The sequence below is a fragment of the Spinacia oleracea genome, chromosome 1, assembly GCF_020520425.1.
Source record: "Spinacia oleracea cultivar Varoflay chromosome 1, BTI_SOV_V1, whole genome shotgun sequence".
Taxonomy (NCBI): Eukaryota; Viridiplantae; Streptophyta; class Magnoliopsida; order Caryophyllales; family Amaranthaceae; genus Spinacia; species Spinacia oleracea.
This window is the reverse complement of record NC_079487.1, coordinates 129,186,508-129,209,176: the sequence shown is the minus strand read 5'-3', so window position 1 is coordinate 129,209,176 and position 22,669 is coordinate 129,186,508. Positions and strand designations below refer to the sequence as shown.

Genomic DNA, 22,669 nt, shown 5'->3' with positions numbered 1-22,669 from the left:
AACTTTTTTTTTTGACGGGGATATAACTTACTCCCTCCGTCCCGGAATACTCGACCCGGTTTGACCGGCACAGAGTTTAAGGGACTTGAATTGACTTATTTAATTTAATAGGTAGTAGTTGATAGTGGGGTATTGTTTTAATGTAGTTAGTGGGAGGTGTGTTAAGAGGTGGGGTTGGGGGAGAGTAGGGGTTGAATTTTTAATTATTTTTTGTATGGAGTAGGGGTAGGTGGGTTAATAGGGGTGGAATGAGAAATAATATTGTTAGAATATTTCCATTTTTAGAAACAGGTCAAGTATTAAGGGACGGCCCGATAAGGAAAACAGGTCAAGTATTCCGGGACGGAGGGAGTACCTTACTAATAAAAACAATCAGTAATTGAATACAGCTGGTGATAAACCTTTAAAATGGGCCACGTTTATTGATAAGTACGACAACACAACACGAGCCAGACACAAAAAATGCTGGTTATTGTTAAGAGTTTAGTTATTATCACATAACACGTTTTAATTAAACGGGTGTTAAGAGTTTTTCAACTCGGTTATGCTCAGAACACGACAAATTTAAAATTTCAAGTTATTGCTTTGTTTTGAATTGTTGACTTGTTCAGTTTACCCGGAGCTCGTGGTCCTCGAGCTCCATCAATCCACAATTTCCCTCGCGCAACGCGTGATCTTTTCTTGCTGAATATATAGCAATTCTGTCTGGTTTTCACCGTACAATCTGAGATCGACACATAATGGAGCTTTCAAACCCTACCACAACCCCTACCTTAAACGCAACCCAACCCTTACGAGGCTATTTCATTCCATTAATCACAGTTCCAAGCCACATTTCCAATCTTGTTGACATTGCTAAACTCTTCTCATCACGGGGAGTACATGTGACTATCCTCACCACCCACCACACCTCCCTCCGCTTCAAACAATCCATACATGATTGGGGCTTCAAAATCGACCTCCACATCGTCGACTTCCCGTTCAGGGAAGTCGGCTTACCGGAAGGAGTGGAAAATTACAGTGATGCCACCCCTGAGCAAGCAAGCCAGCTTTTCCAGGCCTTTATGATGCTTCAGAAGCCTATGGAGGATGCCATTCGGGCTGCTAAGCCCGACTTCATCGTTTCCGATAGGTATTATCATTGGTCTACTGATCTTGCACGTGAGCTTGCTATTCCACGGCTCATCTTTCATGTCAGATGTTATTTTGCATTGTGTGCTGCTGAGGTTGTTGCCAAGTTTGCCCCTCATGAGAAGGTTGAATCTGACACTGACCTCTTTTTCCTTCCTGACCTCCCTGATACCATCCACATGACCCGTTTGCAGCTTCCCGAATGGATTCAGACCCGAAACATGTTCACTGTTCTCAATGAGAGAATGGACGAGGCCGATAGGGAGTGCTACGGTGTTATTGTAAACAGCTGCTACGAGTTGGAGAGAGCTTATGCTGACTTCTACCGCAGCAACTTGGGTCGACGTGCTTGGTGTATCGGTCCCTATCCGGTACACTGCGACAAGGTTGGTAAAAAGAAAGGAGATGACAGCAAAAAACATTCATGTTTTGAATGGCTTGATAAAATGGGAGAAGGAGAAGTTATATACGTGAGTTTTGGCACTCTGTCGTGTTTCAGCCCTGCTCAAATCTCAGAGCTGGCTACTGCACTCGAAATGTCTGGTCACCCGTTTATCTGGGTAGTAAGGAATGGTGAGAAATTGTTACCTGATGGATTTGAAGAAAGAATTACAGAGCAGGACAAAGGGGTGTTAATAAAAGACTGGGCGCCACAAGTGAAAATACTTGAGCACCCAGCTGTAGGCGGATTTCTGACTCATTGTGGATGGAACTCAACTGTAGAAAGTTTAGCAGCAGGTGTGCCAATGGTCACATGGCCGCTTGGTGCCGAGCAATTCTTCAATGAAAAGTTGATTAGTGGAGTTTTGAAGGTGGGGGTCGAGGTCGGGTCTGAGAAGTGGAGTAGGGGTATAGTACCGAATACTGATATGATTGAGAAGGATAAAATAGAAAGGGCGATTAAAGAGCTGATGAGTAAAGAACCCGAGGCCGAGGAAAGGAGGCAGAAGGTTAAGGAGTTGAGTAAGGCTCCAAGAAATGCGGTTGAAGAAGGTGGTTCGTCTCGTAACAATTTAAGTGATTTGATTGAAAAATTACAACGTTTAAAGGCGAATGAAATATCAGTGTCCACAAACTCAGAATAACCTTCTGCAGTTTAAAGTTCTTGCAGAAATTTTGGAGCGAGCTTTTGAAAAATGCCCTTCTTTAAGTGGCAAGTTGTTTACTTAGTCATATAAATAAATCTTCACTAGCTTGTGGGATGGGGCATTACACTAAGTACATGTGTACTTATTTGTGAATGTTATAATCCTCATAATCAAGTCATTTTTATTTCATTTATTTATTCGGTTTCATCAGATGTCCCTGATTTTTTTAGAAAATTCACTTATAATTCTTTGGGGTTTTAAATATTCACCAAATACCTCTATTTTAAAACTTATTCCTTAGTATATATCGAATACTCTCATGACGTCATCAACCCATAATCAACTCACTTAAACTCTAAATAAATTATGTATGAGCATAATAATCCCACATAAATGATTATCCGATTATTTCCGATTTATAATTGGTTGTCCTCTTGATTTGACAGCTTTAGCTACAACCTAGTGTACATTCTTTATCGCAATAGAAATGGGCTTAAACGGAGCCTAGTTGTGGGCTCCAATGTGGCAAAGAAGGGCTAAAATGGACTGAAACTACACAAGAGTCCAGCAACTCCACAATGGGCTTGCCATTAACACAACTAGGTACTTTATACTGGTTGATAGATGCTCCTCTAGATATTGCATAGTCCATCAATTCCTCAAATGTTCCATTCTTCACGATTCGGATCTCAAGTGGCCCAATTGATTGGTCCGTTACACGGCATTCTCGATAAACCGAATTAAGGGCCTCTTCAATGGCTAGGGAGCACTGACCCAATACCTCATGACCCGGCCCGTTTATGGGATCTTTAGTTAAAAGCTCCCAATAGATGACATAATGGCCTGGAATAGACTCGGCGTCTGCAACGCTTGTGTAATGAACAATGCTTGTGTTGAAGGGTTTGAGCAATTCAGAAGCACTTTGAATGGCATTTTGCAATTCTAACTCGTCCGTTTTGTCCGAGTCGATACTGAGTAGCACGTTCTTTCTTCTAATGAACTTAAATTGTGGGGTTGAGTTGTAGAACCCTGTCACATATAACACATCTCCGACTCGGTACCTATGCATTTTCCACCCAAACATTAATAAAAAAAATAATGTATTTTGCTCTATAGAGCAATATTTTAAGATAGAGGAAGAATTAAACTATAATAGATAATCATACAATAACTTATTGCATAAAATTGCGTAAAAAGACATAATACGACGGTTAAATTGAAACAGACAGAGAGAGTACCTGTATAGTCCTGAATGTGTTGTGACTACAAGCTCATACTCCTTTCCAACCTTCACATCAGCCAAGTTCACAAGCCGGGTTGCCGAAGTGTCGCCGAGCGGGATGAACTCGAAAAACGCCATGTTAGGCAATATAGTGTAAGAAACCTCCGAGGGAGCACACATTGGGTTCAAGTTGAGTCCAATGAAACATTCCGAGGAAGCGTACATAGTACATACCTTAGGCAACCCACCACTAAAATAGTCCAATGTAGGTATATATTGTGCCATCACACCCGTCACTATCACCTCTAAGTATTTAGTATTGGGCCAAATCCTCTTAATAATCCCTTCCCAATTCTCACCCTCACATGCAAGGTTAACGAACTCCGCAAGCTTCGGGTCGGGCCTCATGATCTTACCCATGCAGGCCCGTAGGCCCGAGTCCGTGATTTTTGAGTTTAGGGTACCGGTGGTAATATCGTGGCAGAGGTCGGCGTAGTGGAGTTGGAGGAAGCGGATGACCCGGAGGAGGCCGGATGCAAAGACGGCCCCCATACGGATAACCACGTGGCGGTCGTACAAGCCACATAACATTTGAGTGTACATGGACTGAAAAGAGTCCGTACAAAGTACGGCCTCGTCCGGGCTTGTGAAGACATAGTAAGGGTCATAGGGTCGGTTCTTGAAGTGTTTACTTTTGTAATAGCTTGTGATCACTGGATGAGCCATTAGCCCCCCTGGAGTTTGTCTTTCTGCTCTGATGAATTGGAAGTATAGGCCTTTTCCTTTGTCTAGGCCTGGCATATATCTGTGCACACAAATTAAAATAAATTATTTGGGCCCATTAGGTAAGATATACGAAGTATAACGCTTAAAGCATGGGTTATTCCCGAATTAATTAAAAATACTCTCTCCGTTCTTAAATATTAGTTCTGTTTTAACTTTTCAACTCGTTTCAACTCAATATTTAAACGTAAATATCTCCAAATACATATGTTAAAAAAACATAAAAATTTGATATTGTTAAACTATAAATTAAGACGAATAAAATAAGATCTCACATAAATATGCTTTAGAGTACGTATTAGAAAGAAATTAGAAGATTCTTTTCAATTGTGAATAGTGTCAAGATTCCAAATAAAACTAATTTTCGGCGACAGAGACAGTAGAACTGATTTTAGAAGAAGGGAAACATGTTTGATTAATTTTTAGAAATTTTTCTAATAATAATATCCTTACACTTAAATGAATGTACCAAGATTACCAAGTACCTTGTTAAGTAGGTCCTACTTTGACTAATGGGGGAGAACTTACTGGTTAATAATAGGCATGATTAGGATGCAAAACAGCAGCCTCCTATCCATCTCCTCAGCAGTTGTTGGCATCAGTTTATTCTCTCCTGCGGAAGTTCCCGAGCTGCAATAATCACAATTAATTCACTTTGATTACCTTCCGTGTTTTGTACTTAAGAAAACACATAGTCATATCTCATGTGAAATCTTGTTGGATTATTTCAATAAATTTTTTTTAATTACTAAATAATATGAGTAATATCAAATTTTATAATTATTGTTAATGAAAAATATTAATCGTTGAATTATGTATTGGGCAAACGTATTAAGAAAATGCAACAACCAAATAAACATGGAATAATTTAATCATGAAATGTTATGGAGAACACATAGTATTAATGTTTGATGAATTTGGCGCACTTATAAATTTTTCTAGGGTATGAGTTGGCTTTATTCTTGTAGTTCGACCTTTCACTTACCCTTCTTAAGCAAGAGGAACTATATTTCAATCTCATACTTCGTATATGTTTTGACAAAAACATACGGAATATCAGACCAAAATAAGTTAAAAAGTGGTACTCAGAAGCTCAAAAATGGTACACAAAAGTTAAAAAATGATATTTATAAGTTCAAAAAGGGTACTTAAAAGCTCAAAAATGATACTCAGAAGTTCAAAAATAGTGTTCATTCCAAAATATGATACTCAAAAGTTTTTAAAATTATGGTGTAATTACCACCGTGCCCCCAGATATGTGTTTAGAGGCACATACATGATATGGGCCTCTCCGCCCTTCCTTGATCAATGATTCAATGCTCTGTAATTTGGATTTTGACATACTTTACTTTGAGACTATGTATTTTGGCCTTTGACTTACTTCACTTGCCATCTTTAAGCAATCAATGGAAATTGGGCTTACTTTACTTTGATCTAAATGATTTTGACCTAATTACCCTTCTTACCTGACCCAACTGCTAAGGGTTGAGGCTTGCCCACTAGCCCAAGTCGGGTTGACCAGCGGAGAAATTTAGCATAATAAAGCCTTCTCCTTACCAAAAGTAAAAAGGAGGAATACATAATTAAAAGAAATACGCACCTAGTAAGAAATTCAGTAATAGGTTGAGCACAAAGAAGAGGGGAGAAATCTCCGTTAGCAATACGTTGAATATCAGAGTGAATATCTTCGTACGTCACAACTGGAATTTTGTTCTTGAATGTCTCCATGTCAACACACCCGTTCATTCCATGTCGTTTCAAGTACTCCGTCTCAGCGTTTCGGCTCAAAATCTGAGCCAAAACCGCCCTTTGCACCTCGTCACACCGGCTCGTTACCTCCTCAATGAACCGTAACGCTGCCTCATCCTTCTCTCTCCTCGACATTTTTAAATTGTGGAGCAAGAAATGCACTAAAATTCCAGGCAGCTTAGGTTATTAGAGAGTAGTAGAAGCTTTAATTAGGAAGTTCTTGTCGTTTGAAAATTGGAATGTGTATGAGAGAGATTTAGGAGCTTATATAAAGGACTTATGGTACGTACCCGTCAAATTATGTACGTACTTTCATTTTACTTGTGCTTAAAGTCAAATGCTTTTGTATAATAAAAAAGTCTTGCACGCACACTGTATATTGGAGTAATATTTATCGTACATCAAGATAATTTTTATCCAATTTTTTTTGTAACTTTACCTAGTTTTTTCTTGTAACTTTTACTATATTTTGATTAAATTTCATATTTATTAAAAAAAAGCTGATAGATAAACCTTTTAAATGGTTTAATGATTTGAAGAAATATTTTTTTTATTAAAATGCAATATTTTATCACTAATAAATAGATAACTTTACATATAAGGATAATTTTTAAGTATTTTGATTTTGATTTTGATTTTAATTTTATTCCGGTGTACAATATTTATTGTAAAAAGAATTTGTGTTTGTATAATTAAAGCTGACAAAACTAGTTGATCAACGGTAACCGATTAACCCTATTCGAAAAAAAATAATCATTTTATAGAGACGGTAAATGTCGTCTCTATATAGTCCAAATCCGTCTCAAATTGATGCTTAGAGGCGGATTGAGACGGAAAATAGGGCGTCCCTATAGAGGGCGTCTTAGATATTATTGAGACATATTTTTTGCAAATCCATTACAAATTTGAGAAGGAATTTTTGAAACTTCATATACAATTTCATCTCAATTTTAATTTAGAGACGGAGTTTTAGTAATCCGTCTCAAGTTTGAGACGTTTATTGTATCCGTCTCAAACTCCATCTCTAATTGATGTATAATTTTGTCAGCAACTTTTGTGTAAGACCGCCTTTCCGGAAAGACCAGTTTGTTTGGTTAACTAATTGGTTCCACTGCTTAATTAACTAGTTACGTTCTAGTGCTTAACTAATTAGTTTCATTGTTTAACTAATTGATTTCAGTATTTAACTAATTAGTTTCAATTATTAACTAATTAGTTATAGTGATTAACTTATATGACACCAATGCCTTATATAAAAGTTTGTATTTTGCAGTGTTAGCTAGCAATTTCATTCCTAAAAACTCCCTCAATGTAGTACTATACCTTATTATCAAGACGTGAAGCTACATTACTACAAAAGTATATGCATGCGTGTTTGAATTATATATCTCTATATCGCCTATATGGTGTTCACGTGACTATACTTAAGTGGAAGATCACGGGGAAAGAGTATCAAAGACATGGTAATTTGGTAACACTAGGAAAGGCACATCGATCATCTTTCAAAGTCTCAACAACACAACAGTGTGTAAAAAATAGGAAAAGTCTCATTACAACAATATTGGTGACATATACTCCGTATAGAACCAATCAAAAGGAATACTAGATGCTCTTTTATTTTTGGAACAAAATGCAGCAACATGTGAATATGTGATACTATTTCATTCGCCAACATGTGATACTCTGATAGCAAATTGTGTCTTCATGCACTCAATATGTATAACATATTACTATATGTTATTATCATATTATGTTATCTGCTGGTCGGAGTGGACAACTTTGTCACCAAGCTTCCCCCCAAACGAGAAAATATCTCAACGACAAGGGAGAATGATCTTCTCCAACAACCTACGCTAATGGTACTCCTTTCCCGTGCTATTGTTAAAAGGCAAAATAAATCCCTTTTTTTATTTAAATAAAATTTTAATAGTAGAGCGACTGCTATTGTCATTAATGGTTTTACTAATAAATTAAAACAAGTAATACGTTTAGCGGCTTTCACAATGGGTTGATCGATCTGATGTAAGTCCATTACTAAGTCCCTAGATTTCCTTTTGGCTCAAAATGACTTACATGTTAGATCAAGCATCGATGAAAGCACCGGGGTGGGCTGGCTTGGGCGGTCGGCCAATTGCTACTGCCTACTTCCCTCTCCTCTATTGTTGTTTTTTATTTGTTTAGTTTGTGAATGAATTGTCAAAAAGTATCCTTTTCTTTTTTCTAGGTCACTTTGTGAAGTAATACCTTATTAGTTTGATTTTTCAGAAATAAAAGGTCTTGTGTGCACAAGGTGTACAATAAATTTATTCTACACCTAGATAACTTTAACCCCCTTTTTTTGTAACTTTAACCTAGAACTTTTATATTAGTAAAAAAAATTTGATAGATAAATATTTTAAAGGGTTAAATGATTAATTTTATACATTATTAGTTAGTTTGAAGAAATAAGTTTTACTAAAATGAAAAAGTTATCACTGAAAAATAGATAACTTTTACATATATATGCTTAACTTAACCAAAATCATCTGCTAGTTCATGATTCATGGAACTTAAAATCCAGCTAACCACCATGAAATCAGCACGTTTCCATTTCATGTAATCTTTATGATTTACAGCAGGTTTTGTTATCTCACCACTGACAAATCCTTCTTTGTTCTTAGCTACCAAAGCACGTTTAACATTTCTACTCCATCTCATAAAATTTGTACCAGTAAACACAGCAGCAACTAAGGAAGAAGTAGGATTATCTGAATTAGCAATGAAAAACGGATCACAATTATCAGTGTTACCTCCATTGTTGTTGTTGTTATGTGAATTATTGCTTTCAGAATCTTGAAATGCCATCTCTGATGATCAAATCACTCGAACAAACAAAGAATTTTGAACAATCGTCGAAGAAGATCTCAACTATCGCAAGAAATTTCGCAATCACACTTGTGAATTGCAAGAAAATTTCGCAATAAAATTTCTGTAAAACAGATACTCTCAGCTTTGATTTGAAAAAACATATCGAATTTATCTCAGAATGAGCAAACCTCAATCTCAAATCAGAGATTATTGCTCTGATACCATGTAGAAACTCAAATCAATTTGGGAGAATTTAGAGGAAATCAACTGATTCCTATATTGTATTATGAGCTCACACTGTGCTGAGAGCTGATCATAGCATTTTGAGCTAACTTTTACTCCGGTGAACAATATTTATTGTACACCCATTGTAAATAAGAATTTGTGTTTCCGAAATTACCTTGAATTAAAAATTTGTACTAAAAATGAGACATTTGGCCAACAAATATAATGTTTCATAACATCAAAATATCATAAACAAATTAAAGCAATACATGTTCATACATAATAATAGAATCTTCACATAAAATTCCCTCCAATATCATAAACACGTTCGCTTAACATCTTCACCCTTGATTAAACAAATTCCCCTCCAAACATTCACATAAAGTATAATATTGTGAATTAATTAATTGTGGGATCAAAGACTAGAAATTAAGGACACCTAGAAAATCGGAAGATAAAGGAGACCTAGAAGAATGAATGGATCTAGGTTATACCCTATCAATTTTTTTTTACGTAAAAAAAGAAAACATAACTTGCGCAATATTAACACTTGAATAATCACAAATAACTCAAAATCGACCCAAAAAAATATTAATTGGATCAAATCACAAACTTTAAAATCCTTTGTGGAGTAATTCATTAATTGATCACCTTGGTAACACAAAGAACACCCTTGTTCAATTTTCCGTCCACCATAATTTTAAGGCGCATTTGAGACGACTGAGGTGCCTTAAGACTGTATAATTCATACAACGGCACACTAGCCACTCCGATTTCCTGGTCCGGCATATTCCTTTTAACTTGGAAGACACGAAACTGGAGTGTAGGGTTTTGAAAAAGACTTTGAATACAAATCTTAAACGTCATTGGATAATTCCACTTAACGCAATACGACCCATCATCAGCCCTAATCACTTGGATTTTGTTTGTCCTTTGGCTCATACGCAAATTCTGTCCTCGTATCATGGTTCTTACGTAAAATCGCGGTAGCTCCGTTGGTTTCTTGTTCATCATATTTGTTCTTGACTTCTTCTCTTCGGTCGTCATGAAATTCTCAGCGAAGAGGATTTGGATTCTTAGCTCCTCCAACCACCGGATTTTAGGCGGCGGTATCAGCCGGGATAATAGATCGCTGAAAAGGGTCATCGGGTTTTTCTTGACGGGTACGAGAGCCATTGTTTGTGCAACGAAAAGGAAACTGCATGTATATCAATAACGAAAATAATGTTTTTTTCTACTATGATCACAAACTTAAATAAATAAATAAATAAAAACTTAAGTACAATCGTTGATATATATAAAGATTCCTAGTCCTAATAATTAATAAATTACATACTCATAGACTCATAGTTGGTTTAGGACTTTAGAGTTTAATTAGGACTTTAGAGCTTAGATAAAATAGGGCTAGTGTTGTCTAGTTTGTCTACTAATCTACTAGTGGATTGCTAAGTGTTCAGGGGTGGTACCCAAAATCTAAGCTCAAATTCTTGCTCACGCTTATTGATGCATATATTAGTCTCTTACCCCCCTTATTTTATTTTATTTTTATTTTATTTTAAGTCACGATGAACAATTGTTTGAGGAGTAGTGTTTAAGTGCAAATTAACTGGCTCAAGTAAGTTGAAAAATTATGGAAAAGGTATATCTTATCTAAATCTATCTTTTTTTAATGGCTATTTTTTTTTATGGAAAACTAATATCTAATTAATACTTGAAGAGTTTAAAGATCTAACAACCCGAAAGGTGTATAATATATATTATAATAAACTAACTACCATAATCAAATGACATGATTGGGCGTAATAGAAAACAATCTTAGATATATTCCACACATTATCTATTCGAATTAGAGCAGTTAAAAACTGACCCGACCTGAAATTAAACCTGACCTGAACCGACCAAACTCGTAACCGATAATAACCCGAAATTTTTGTAAAACAGGTATCCCGAAACCCGATAACTGATTCTAACCCGACCCGTTGTATGACCCAAACCCGAACCCAGCCGAAAGATACTACCTCCGTTTCAGAAAATTCTTTACGCTTTGGAAAATGTGTCCAAAGTATAAAAACTTTGACCGTAAATTCTCACCATTATATACATCAAAAGGTTACATGTAAAATCTTGTTAGATTGGTCTCGGGATGTATTTTCAGAATATCAAATTTTTATAATTTTTTCACAAACGAAATTGGATATATTAGTAGTTAAATATTGCATTGGAGTCCGTGCAAATAGTAACTGTAAAGATCTTTTTGAAACGGAGGTAGTAACTGATAACCGAACTGACCCGATTGAATAATGATCCAAACCCGATTCGATACCCGACAATGACCTTAACTCGATTTTTACCACATAACCTGTTATGACTTGACCTGTGGAGTAAATATTTTACGCTTGAATGTTTTATGATGACTAAATCAGATATTGACTCGATCTTAACCTATGTGCGAGAGTGAATCCGACCTGAATTTCAACCGACCCAAAAAGGTATCTGATCCGAACATACTTAACCCCAAACCCGAGATTAACCGATTCAAACCCGACTATATAAGACACAAACCCAAAATTGAACCCGAACCGAACTTGACTCGACCCAAACCTGACTTGTACCCGAAATGGAAAAAAAACCATGACATGACCCGACCGAAAACCAACATGACCGAACCCGACCTGCACCTGAGTGATAAAGTGACCCTACACAACCCGACCTGATCATGACCCAAGACCCGAGATGACCCGACCCGGACCCAACCCAATGACCTATTTTGACAGTTCTAATTCGAATACAATATTACAATATACTTTGTACTTCCTTCGTCTCTAAAAAAATGTCCATTGTACTTTATTGGGTCAGACTTTAATTTTTTTTACCACAAATTGGAAAATTTGCCAATTGCAGACATTTAAAATATCCATTATGCAAATTTCAGCTATTTAAATTTATAATTTTTGCAAATACCAGCCTAAAAAATGTGAGTTATTCCCATTATTGCGGTCTAAGTTTTACAAAAAATCACTAATTGGAACCTTACTTTTTTGGTCAATAATTAGGACCTGAGGTTAGATTTATGGTAGTTTAACTCACCTTTAACTCGGGGTTGACTATTCAAACTAATAAAATAAATCAAAAGTAAATTATAAGAATAATGAGTAATATGTAGTATTGTTTGTCGACTGGTCCATTTTTTGGGGGGTTTTATCGGGTTTATTTTGTTCGTCTTTAGATTTGAGTTTGGATACTTGTTAATTTCGTGATTTTGTGAGATAATTAATGATTGAAATTGGTTAATTTTGTGATTTTGTATGATATTAATGCTGCTAAATTTGCAAACCGAGTGCCTTAAATGGTTGCACTTGACAAACTTCCCCACAAATTTCATCAATCTAGATATATGAATTGAATAAGAAATAATACAATCTAGTTAGATTAGTTTTAACATGTATACTTTAAAATATCAACTAGTTACCTTTTTTAGTGTGTAATTGGAGATATTAACGATTCAAGGAGGCATTTTGATATATTACCAAAAAAAATTCAAATGAAACAGGCCATAAAAAATGGGTGTCTAATTTAATAATCTCCCCATCTCTCTTTAATTGGGATTATTCTTGCGTGGATCTGGTCCAGAATAATATTAGTGTGGACCCAAAATCAATATTTTTTTCTAGCACATTTTTACACTCATAGTGACATTTATTGTTCATATAGTTACTATAATAAATTAAATACCAACATTCTTAGATATAGTAACCATTTTTTGAAGCATAGTAACCCTATGTTTTTAAAAGCGAATTGTGGCTAAAATCACATTATTCAAGCACAACATGTATCAACGACACTAAGTTGATATTTTTTTTTCATAATAATCCTAATAAAATGCCAAAATATATTAGGAACAAGTTGGTGCATTTATTTTAAGGCATGGTCCACGATAAATAAAGTGTGGATCAAGTCCATTTAAGAATTGGTGCTTTAATTGTCCATAATTAAAATTCACTTTATTAAAAATTTGATATAAAATATATATACTCCGTATGAGTTTATAAAGTGGACCTATAAGAAGAGAGAGCAACTGGAAAAATATTTCATTTACCCCAAAGATATACTCCCTCCGTCCCTTAATACTCGCACCGTTTTGACTGGACACGTTTATCAATGTATAAATTTGACTACCAATATCTTTAACTACATATTATAAAAACTTATAAAGTATTAATATTTTGAAAATATATATTATTATGAAGCCAATAATATATTATATACTAGCATTTGTTATCATATACTAGAAATTAAATAGGCTCAAAGTGAATTAGGTAAATAGTGTAAAAAGTCAAAACGGTACGAGTATTAAGGGACAGAGTGAATAATGTTTTCGACGCAAACAAGAATGGACAGACGGAGTAACACCACGGCTGAAATTGATTCATGATAAGTTATTGATAATTGCAGAAAAGGGGGAGATCATATATTCCTAAGTCCTAACACCGGTCAAATGCTACTTATTAGGGAAGGGCTCAAACTCACGAAGTTGTTCAATTATCCACGTCATCGACAGCTGAGCAATGATTCATTCGAACATCCTGGAATTTGGGCGTTCAACATTCCACGTCACCTCTGGAACCTTCGATCTTCTCGTCTCGTTTCATGTCCCAACTCCATTACCTGCAAAGGTCAGTCAAACTTCCTTCAAGAAGAAATATCAATAGTATACTCTGATTATTTTTTAATTTTTTAATTGATTTTAGATCTGGTAATTTTATTATTATATTCTATTATTTCTAAGAAGAAGATTCATATTTAACGCGTTGTAGTTGGAGAGAGAAATCCAAGAGAAATGACAATCACAACCATGTCAACCACCAGCATTAGCCAAGATGGGTGTTTGTTGGTCAACGGCAAGGTTGTTTTCACCCAAGTTCCCCTAAATGTTGTCGTTTCTCCGGCGCCGTTTGGCTCCGCTTTTATCGGTGCCACCTCACCCACTTCCAGCTCCCGCCATGTCTTCTCCCTTGGCGTCCTTGAGTTAGTTCATTTCTTTCCTCCTTTTGTTTGCTTGCTTAATACGGAGTAGAAAAATAAATTAGATTCGCTTGTCAAAATATTTTATTTTGTCCGAATCTAATAATCCCTAAGCTCGAATTTAATAGTGACGAATTAGTGTAATTTTTTTAAAATTTGCTTTTTTGCGGGGATACATTAAATGAAATGTGTAGCCAAATATAGATTGTTGATGTCTGGTACGTTTGCTATTTAAGATTTTAAACTCTGTTAGGTTTGGAATAAAATATTAAATATTTTTAATTTAAAATAATTTTAATGGAAAATAATTTAAAATGGGTTCTCCAATTTTAAAATTAGTTTTCCGTTGTTTGGTTTCACATAAGAAAAAAATTAAAGGAAAGGGAAACGAAAAGGAAAGTAAGCGGACAATGAGAGGATTGTACAAGAGAGATATAGAAAAGGAAGGAAAATAGTTTTTCCTCCATGGGAAAATGGTTTTTCATCATTGCAGAGTAATTTTACTCCTATGGAAAATAGTTTTACCCTCCATTACAAACCAAACGATCTAAAATATATCGAACTGAGAGGACTCGAGGAGGTTTAGATGTATCCAACCTTAGGCGAACTAGTAATTTTTTTATAAATTGGTAATGATATGAAAGTATGAATGGGTGTTGCAGGGGATACAATTTTCTATCACTTTTTAGATTTAAGATATGGTGGATGATACCTAGAGTTGGGAATTCTGGAAGTGAAGTACAAGTTGAAACACAAATGTTGCTGTTGGAAGCTAAAAAAGAATTTGGACTCCTAGATGAGGTTACTGAGCCAACTACTGATGGTACCTTCTACATTTTGGTGTTGCCTGTTTTGGAGGGAGCTTTTCGAGCAAGCTTGCAGGGGACTGCAACAAATGAGCTACAATTTTGTGTTGAAAGTGGTCAGTTGATGTGTTCAAACTCGAGAAGGGATTCAAGTCTTTGTATGGTGATAATGTGTTTGTTGTCTTATTCTGATTGTTTTCTTGGTTCTGCATTTTGATTCAGGAGATCCTGATGTTCAGACCACCCATGTGTCAGAATCAGTGTTTATAAACTCGGGGGAGAACCCGTATGAGCTAATGAAGAATTCGATCAAGTATGCTTGGTTTTGACAGTTTACATATCATAACGTAGAAGTAGCTAGGAAACTTTTATGACTTTTGAGGAAGAGGATACTAATTACTAAGTGTTTTCTCTGTCTTGGTGTAGGATACTGGCTGAACATAAAGGGACATTCAGTCACATAGAAAATAAGAAGGTAAAGCAGAAGGCCATGAGTTCTGTATATCTGTCTGATTATTTTCTGCAAAATGGGACACGTTTTTGATAGGTATAGTGTTTGATTACTAGCAGATGCCTGCACATTTAGACTGGTTTGGATGGTGCACCTGGGATGCTTTCTATCAAGATGTCAATCCAGAAGGAATCAGAGCCGGTCTTGAAAGGTATTCAAGTCACAAATGTCAGAAGAACTTTGTTGTTTTGTGACAGTTACAAAGGGCCTTTGCAATTGATTAGTAACTATCTACATTAGGGGATATATTCAGCAGTTGTTAACAGGTTGTCACCCCATCTTTATCAGTCTATCCTCCTTGGTGTCGACTGCTGCATTGTGCATTTCATCTAACACGACTTGATATTCTTTCTGCACTACAGTTTTGCACAAGGAGGTTGTGTGCCGAGGTTCTTGATTATTGATGATGGATGGCAGGACACTTATAATGAATTCCGGAAAGAAGGTGAAGAGCACATTGAAGGGACACAGTAAGTTGTTTTTATACTAAGGATTTTGAGTGTACTCCTTTAAACATACTAACATCTTTCTGTTTTCGTATTTGATAGATTTGCTATACGATTAAGGAGTATTAAGGAAAACGAGAAATTTCAAAGTCTTAGCTCAGATGACTATACCACCCTGCCCGAGTTCATCAAATTTATCAAAGAGAAATATGGTTTGAAGTAATGCCCTTTGCATATGTTTCCGTGATTACTTTTGTCTTTTAGATTGTAAAATACAGCAAGGCTAAGGGAGATGTGTTTGGATAATATAGATATGTTTACATGTGGCATGCTCTTGTTGGATACTGGGGAGGGCTCCTTCCATCATCTGAATCACTGAAGAAATACAATCCTAAGGTTGTATATCCTGTTCAGTCACCAGGTAATGTAGGAAATCTTAGAGATGTTGCAATGGACAGCATTGAGAGATATGGAATTGGAGCTATTGATCCAGATAAAATAAATGATTTCTACAACGACTACCATAGTTATCTTGCCAGCATTGATGTGGATGGTGTCAAAGTGGATATTCAGAATGTAGTTGAAACAATTGGTTCTGGTTATGGTGGTCGAGTTCATTTGACTGGACTTCACCAGAAAGCACTCGAGGAGTCTGTTGCAAAAAACTTCAAGAACAATAATCTCATTTCTTGCATGAGTCACAATTCGGATTCCATATTCAGGTTTGCAGGATTTTATTTTGTCGAAGATAGCCTTGGTTTGTTTGATCTGTTTAAAGTAGCTTCTGATTGGATTTTTGCTGGACAGTTCAAAGAAGAGTGCAGTTGCTAGAGCATCAGAGGATTTCATGCCTCACGAGCCTACACTTCAGACACTGCATATTGCATCTGTATCTTTTAACAGTCTCCTTCTAGGAGAAATAGTGGTTCCTGATTGGGACATGTTCCATGTAAGTACTCCTTTAAAGTATGGTGTTGTTGAGTTATTACGTGAAAAGTCCTCTTTTTTGCATCCTAGATTACAGTTAAGTAGTTATTGTCATGGGTTTTATGTCCTCTAGCCGTTCAGCAACCTCTGACAATGGTGTCACACTTTGAAGAAAAAGTAACCAAACTTGTCTGGGCTTAGTAGTCATATTACCTTGGTGAAGTTCATTATCTGCTCAGCTGAATTTTTTCTCCATTTTTGTTGTTGAAAACTTTATAGAGCAAACATGATACTGCAGACTTTCATGCTGCTTCCCGAGCAATAGGTGGCTGTGCAGTATATGTTAGGTGAAACTCTTATCAATTACTCGTTGATTTTTCTTTTCTTTTTCTATGGCTCTCAACTATCGTGCAACGAAAGAAAAATGATTAAGCTATTGCTGAACTGCAGTGATAAGCCAGGAAATCATGATTTCAAAGTTCTTAACAAGCTTGTGTTACCTGATGGTTCAATCCTGAGAGCCAGATATGCTGGTCGGCCTACTCGAGACTGCTTATTCAAAGATCCTGTAATGGATGGAAAAAGGTAGAACATTCTCTCTTAAAAACTAACCCAAATTTGCATGAATAACTTGAAGTCTGTTTTAATTCCTCCATATTATTTCTGGGTGCTTGATAGTTTAATGAAGATCTGGAACTTGAACAAGTTATCTGGCATTATCGGTGTGTTTAACTGCCAAGGAGCAGGGAATTGGCCATTGAAAGACAGTTCTGTTGATACTATAGTTCCTGAAGTTATTTCAGGCCAAGTCAGTCCCAATGATGTCGAATTCCTTGAAGAGGTTGCCGGTGATAATTGGCATGGACATTGTGCAGTTTATGCTTTCAATTCTGGTAAACTTCTGCAGTAAAATCTAGCAGTCTAGGTTAATGAGCCTTTTACTCTTAATATATTTCATTAATTTCTCATTAACTAATCAATCACTAAATACATTGCAGGAACCCTTACCAAAGTTCCGAATAATGGAAAAATGGAAGTATCCTTGGGTATTCTTACATGTGAATTGTATACAATCTGTCCTATAATGGTTGGTTAACAGCATATATACCTCAACTCCTAAGAAAGTTTCCATCATCTATTTTCATTTCTTGTTTCCAAGTGTGGCAACTTCTAATTGTTTGATATGATTAGGTATGTGATGAAGCTGTTGAATTTGCTCCTATCGGATTACTTGACATGTATAATTCTGGCGGAGCTGTGGATGCTCTGAGTTCAGCTATAGGCCCAGATGGATGCATTGCTAAAATCAAAGTGCATGGTTGTGGCCGATTTGGAGCGTATTCGAGCACAAAACCAAGGTATTGTACCGTTGACAATACGAAGAAAGAAGAATTTACATACAGTCAAGAAGATGGATTACTGACTATGATGCTAGAAGGGGGATGCCAACTTAAAAATATTGAATTTGTGTATTGAAAATGAGGGAAATTTTTCCATTTGTTTGGACATTCCAGGTTATTAAACTTGTGTGTGGTGGTGTATAATGTAATGTCTGGATTTCAATTTGCTTAATTTGTTTACTGAAATCTGAATGCTTGTGTTTTTGCTCTTTCAATAACACATTAATTTTTTATTTTTTATTTTTTATTTTAAGTTGGTCAAAATAGTGTTTAGAGACCCCTCATAAGTCATGATAGTCATTCCTAAATCCAAACGTACCTACCCAAACAATAAAACCACCCACTAATTACTAGTTCCACCCGTTTCACTTGATGCATATGATGGTGGGACGAACGTCGGTGATGGATGTACAATGGATGCAGGTAAACATTCACCCATATCGAAACTAATCCATTTATATCGTTTGATAGGATCACACTTCACAAACATGTAATATCATTCTCTCGATGTTAAAATAGATCTATTTTATTATTATAGATTTGGAGTTGTAGTACGTTTGGTGTTTAGAGCTACGTTGTTTTTTTTCATTTAAAGAGAAAATTTGAGAAATGAAGCTACTATTTTGGTCATACCTCATTGCCTCAACCATTAAAGATTTTAAGTGAAATTTGAAAGGTGGTAAACTAAATTCCCCCACCCCACCCATATACAAGCTTGATGGGATTCCGTCTTAATAATCATAAGATGGTAAACTATTAATCATGAGTTTTTGATGCATTTTTATTCATTTCCGGTTATTTTGAGAGATGAGTCATTACATATTATGTATTTATGATCAAATAATATATAAATTAGTCAAATTTGTTCATATTAGTTTTCATATCTGGTCGAAATGATAGATTTGGTTCAAATCGAAATTGAATTTAACTATATCTAGCTATTCCATCTAAGTAAACACATATGAGTCAATTTTAATAGGGAGACTTTACATGTCACAACTCGCAAGTTGACAGTTTTCCGTATAAAGCAATTCTAGTGCGTTGTGAGTTTATAGTAAAATCTATTAAACCAATTGCTTGTTGGTTCGGTGGTAATTGAGGGTGAACTTGGTAGGGAGGAACCCGTGTTCGATCCCCCGCAACAATAATTAGGAGGGGGCTGAAACTTATTCATCCAGAACTCGTTCCGAATCCGTATTAGTTCTAAGGTTGAATCGAGTGGTAACACCAAAAAAAAAAAATATTAGTAAAAATTATTCACACGTACGTTTGTCATATTATAGAATATCATTTTCCTCATTTATCAGCAATTCTGCGCATTATGCTAATTATGAATATGATGAATGAGAAGGAATGACTCATATTTATTCTCGAGACCTTAGACACCAAACTCAATATAAAACCATCATGTGGATCCACGTATTTTTCATATTCCGATTGCAACTCACTACTACGGAATAGTCACTAGGTCAATTGCATCATTTACAAATTACCCAAAGAAAAAAATAGGCACTTGCATCAACCCAACCATATCTCAACTCTAAAAACTCCATCCAAGCCATCCAAACCTGCCATAGGTGATATGACCATTGATTTTTTTCACCAAATCTAAAATTTCTCCAATTTGGTAAAGTGCTTCGTTGTAATTTTGTTTCTAGTCTTTGCAAAATCCTCCCACAAAAAACCCTTCCTCCCAATATCCCAATCTCCTTATCCTTTACCTCCTTAAACCCTCACTTCCTCTCCTCTTCTCTCTTTCTCTCTCTTTCGCCTCTCAATTCTATCTCTTCTTCAATCTCTCTCCAAAAATGGCGACGAACCCACTTCTCAAAACCCTCTCAATGTCCCCAACTTGCTTCACTACATCCCTTCATACCCCTTCAATCTTCAACCCTAAATCCTTGTATTTCTCAACCCCAGTAAAACCCACCAAGCTCAACAACCTCTCGCTCTCTTTCTCTCTCCAAAAATCCACAATTGTTGCATGTGTTGCTCAAACCTCAGAATGGGAGCAAGAGGGGTCCACAAATGCTGTTCTTGAAGGTGAGTCTGACCCAGAAGGAGCGGTTAGTTGGGGTTCTGAAACTCAAGTTTCTGATGAAGGTGGAGTTGAAGGAGGTCAAGGGTTCTCTGAACCTCCTGAAGAAGCTAAATTGTTTGTGGGTAATTTGCCTTATGATGTTGATAGTGAGAAATTGGCTGGGATTTTTGATGCGGCTGGTGTTGTTGAGATTGCTGAGGTATAGAATTTTGTTCCATGTTTATGGTTTTGTGTTTTTTCAATTGCTAAAGTTTGAAATTGTTTAATTTATTTGGTTTGGGCTTGCAATTTTGTTAAATTTTGATGGATTTTGTTGATTAATTTGGAATTGCTGAAGTACTTTATGAAATTGGTTAATGTAATTGTTTAGGGTTTTCAATTTTTTTTATTGTCTATGGATTTTGTTGATAAATTTGGGTTTTTCCTCGTTGATAAGGTTTGGAATTGTTTAGTAAATTGTTCCGGGTTTTCAATTTTGTTAATTTTAATGGATTTTGTTGATAATTAGAATATTTTTTCCTGTTTTTTTGTAGGTGATTTACAACAGGGAGACTGATAGGAGTAGAGGTTTTGGGTTTGTGACCATGAGTACAGTTGAAGAAGCTGAGAAGGCTGTGGAGTTGTTGAATGGATATGTAAGTTTAGTCTCTACTTTAAGTTTGGTGCTTTATGTTATCGATTTTTCGTGTTTTGTGAACCGTGGCTGTAATTCTGGTTTTGCGGTGGTTGATGTATTTGCTTACACAATTTAGGGTCATATATAGTGCTACTTGATTTGTTGTAATAGTGTTAAATAATACTTAGATGATATTTCTAATGAAATGGTTTTAGTTCATGTATGGGAAGTTAGATAGTTGTGAATGCTGGTGATGTTTGATGGGATGTTGGTTGATAAACATATTCTTAGGTAAATGTTGTCAGCTTGTCATCAGTTTATAGGGGATGATTCTGTTCATGTGCATATTGCAATTTATTGATAAAGACTAGGAAGCAATTGTAGCTTAAGGATAAGAATAGGAAAACATGTGAGAGAACGGATGGAGTTGTGTATGGTGCTACTGTCTTAGTGTTTAGACATTGCGATTAATCTCAAAAGAGGTTCAGTGCTTAGGCAGTCCTTTGTAAGTTTCTAGATATTTCTTCGTGCCACTGTCTGTCTATCCTCCAATTTTACCTAGCTGCATTAATTGAGGGGGTCTTTGAGTCCTTTGTAAGTCTCAACTGAGGTAAAGAAACAATGTTGGAGTTTTACGGGTAGTAAGGCTTTCAAATGTGGAAGGTTCAAAGGCTGATTGATTTTGTTGTCTGGACATTCGAGTTCCTCTTAGACTGCAGTTGTACTGAATGGATGTTTGTAGATGTATTTTAGTTGCTTGAGTTATGTCAAATATTTAATTCTTGATGTACTAATACCTTTTGAAGCTTTCATCTAGTAACATCTTAGTGTAGAACACGACTCACTGGCACATCTTCTTTGTATATTATTGTATTTAGTAAACTTATCGGTTGAGGCTATTGAATGAATTTACAAGTATGCTTGTACCTCTTTTATTATTTGTAATAGGATATGGATGGAAGGCAATTAACAGTAAACAAGGCTGCTCCAAGGGGATCACGCCCTGAAAGGGCTCCACGAGGAGATTTTGAACCTTCGTGCAGAGTGTATGTTGGTAACCTTCCATGGGATGTGGACAGCTCTCGCCTTGAGCAACTATTTAGTGAACATGGCAAAGTTGTGAGTGCCAGAGTAGTTTCTGACAGGGAGACTGGTCGTTCACGTGGATTTGGCTTTGTCACTATGTCCTCTGAGTCGGAGGTTAATGACGCCATTGCTGCTCTCGATGGACAGGTGACTTAATCTGCCTGTTTCATTCTCTGCTTATAAATTCCTGAATTTCATGTGGGATTAATGCGTATACTATTTATTTTTGTATGGTTACTCATTGATTGTTGTTCGTTGTTGTGACAGACCTTGGATGGAAGGGCAGTCAGGGTAAATGTTGCTGAAGAAAGACCCAGGCGTGCTTTTTGATTTAATCCATAAACGCAACTCTGCTGGTTGATAGTATTAGTTAATTTTCTCCCCCTTTTTTTTTTTGCCCCCACTCTTTTGGTTGAGACTATTAATAGCTCATATTTTGACACCGGCGGTTCCAAAGAATGTTGTGATTTTAGTTAGTTCCTACAATGGCTGCAATTATGGTAATCAAACTCATTTCATATTTCAATATACGCAAATTTGCTAAACTTGTTCTGCAGCTTGTCTCCTCTTCATATCTGTGTTGTTTGTACTGGATATAGCTTCTATATAGCTGTATATTGAAAGTTTCTTATTTGGAATAAAAGTGTTAATCCTATAATTCCCGGTCCTGCCTTTTCCTGGGGCAGTGTTTGATCATACTGGGACGCAAGCATTTGATCCCCGGTTCTTAAGGGAAATGCATGTGTTTATTCAGATGAATCTTAATTTC

The 22,669-nt window shown here is 36.1% G+C and overlaps 4 protein-coding genes across 4 annotated transcripts; 3 read left to right on the top strand and 1 right to left on the bottom strand.

Moving 5' to 3' along the window:
- Positions 1 to 308: 308 nt before the first annotated feature.
- On the top strand, positions 309 to 2,431 carry LOC110779455 (soyasapogenol B glucuronide galactosyltransferase). Its single transcript, XM_021983967.2, has one exon. The coding sequence runs from the start codon at positions 741 to 743 to the stop codon at positions 2,214 to 2,216; it is 1,476 nt and encodes a 491-aa protein (XP_021839659.2). The 5' UTR covers positions 309 to 740; the 3' UTR covers positions 2,217 to 2,431.
- A 171-nt stretch (positions 2,432 to 2,602) lies between these two features.
- Positions 2,603 to 6,227, bottom strand: LOC110779457 (probable indole-3-acetic acid-amido synthetase GH3.1). The gene is made up of 4 exons (XM_021983968.2): positions 5,825 to 6,227; positions 4,753 to 4,854; positions 3,458 to 4,246; positions 2,603 to 3,280 (listed from the first exon to the last, which is right to left on the bottom strand). The coding sequence occupies exons 1-4, from the start codon at positions 6,106 to 6,108 to the stop codon at positions 2,713 to 2,715; spliced, it is 1,743 nt and encodes a 580-aa protein (XP_021839660.2). The 5' UTR covers positions 6,109 to 6,227; the 3' UTR covers positions 2,603 to 2,712.
- Positions 6,228 to 13,432: 7,205 nt separating this feature from the next.
- LOC110794579 (probable galactinol--sucrose galactosyltransferase 2) lies at positions 13,433 to 18,390 on the top strand. Its single transcript, XM_021999554.2, has 15 exons — positions 13,433 to 13,718; positions 13,860 to 14,070; positions 14,730 to 14,989; positions 15,096 to 15,186; positions 15,300 to 15,348; positions 15,444 to 15,535; positions 15,747 to 15,854; positions 15,933 to 16,049; positions 16,142 to 16,552; positions 16,638 to 16,779; positions 17,037 to 17,104; positions 17,208 to 17,342; positions 17,436 to 17,650; positions 17,756 to 17,844; positions 17,949 to 18,390. The coding sequence occupies exons 1-15, from the start codon at positions 13,541 to 13,543 to the stop codon at positions 18,231 to 18,233; spliced, it is 2,451 nt and encodes an 816-aa protein (XP_021855246.2). The 5' UTR covers positions 13,433 to 13,540; the 3' UTR covers positions 18,234 to 18,390.
- Positions 18,391 to 19,732: 1,342 nt separating this feature from the next.
- Positions 19,733 to 22,538, top strand: LOC110794578 (28 kDa ribonucleoprotein, chloroplastic-like). The gene is made up of 4 exons (NM_001426436.1): positions 19,733 to 20,397; positions 20,732 to 20,833; positions 21,763 to 22,047; positions 22,168 to 22,538. Exons 1-4 carry the CDS (start codon positions 19,966 to 19,968, stop codon positions 22,228 to 22,230), a joined length of 882 nt encoding a protein of 293 aa, NP_001413365.1. The 5' UTR covers positions 19,733 to 19,965; the 3' UTR covers positions 22,231 to 22,538.
- Positions 22,539 to 22,669: the final 131 nt, after the last annotated feature.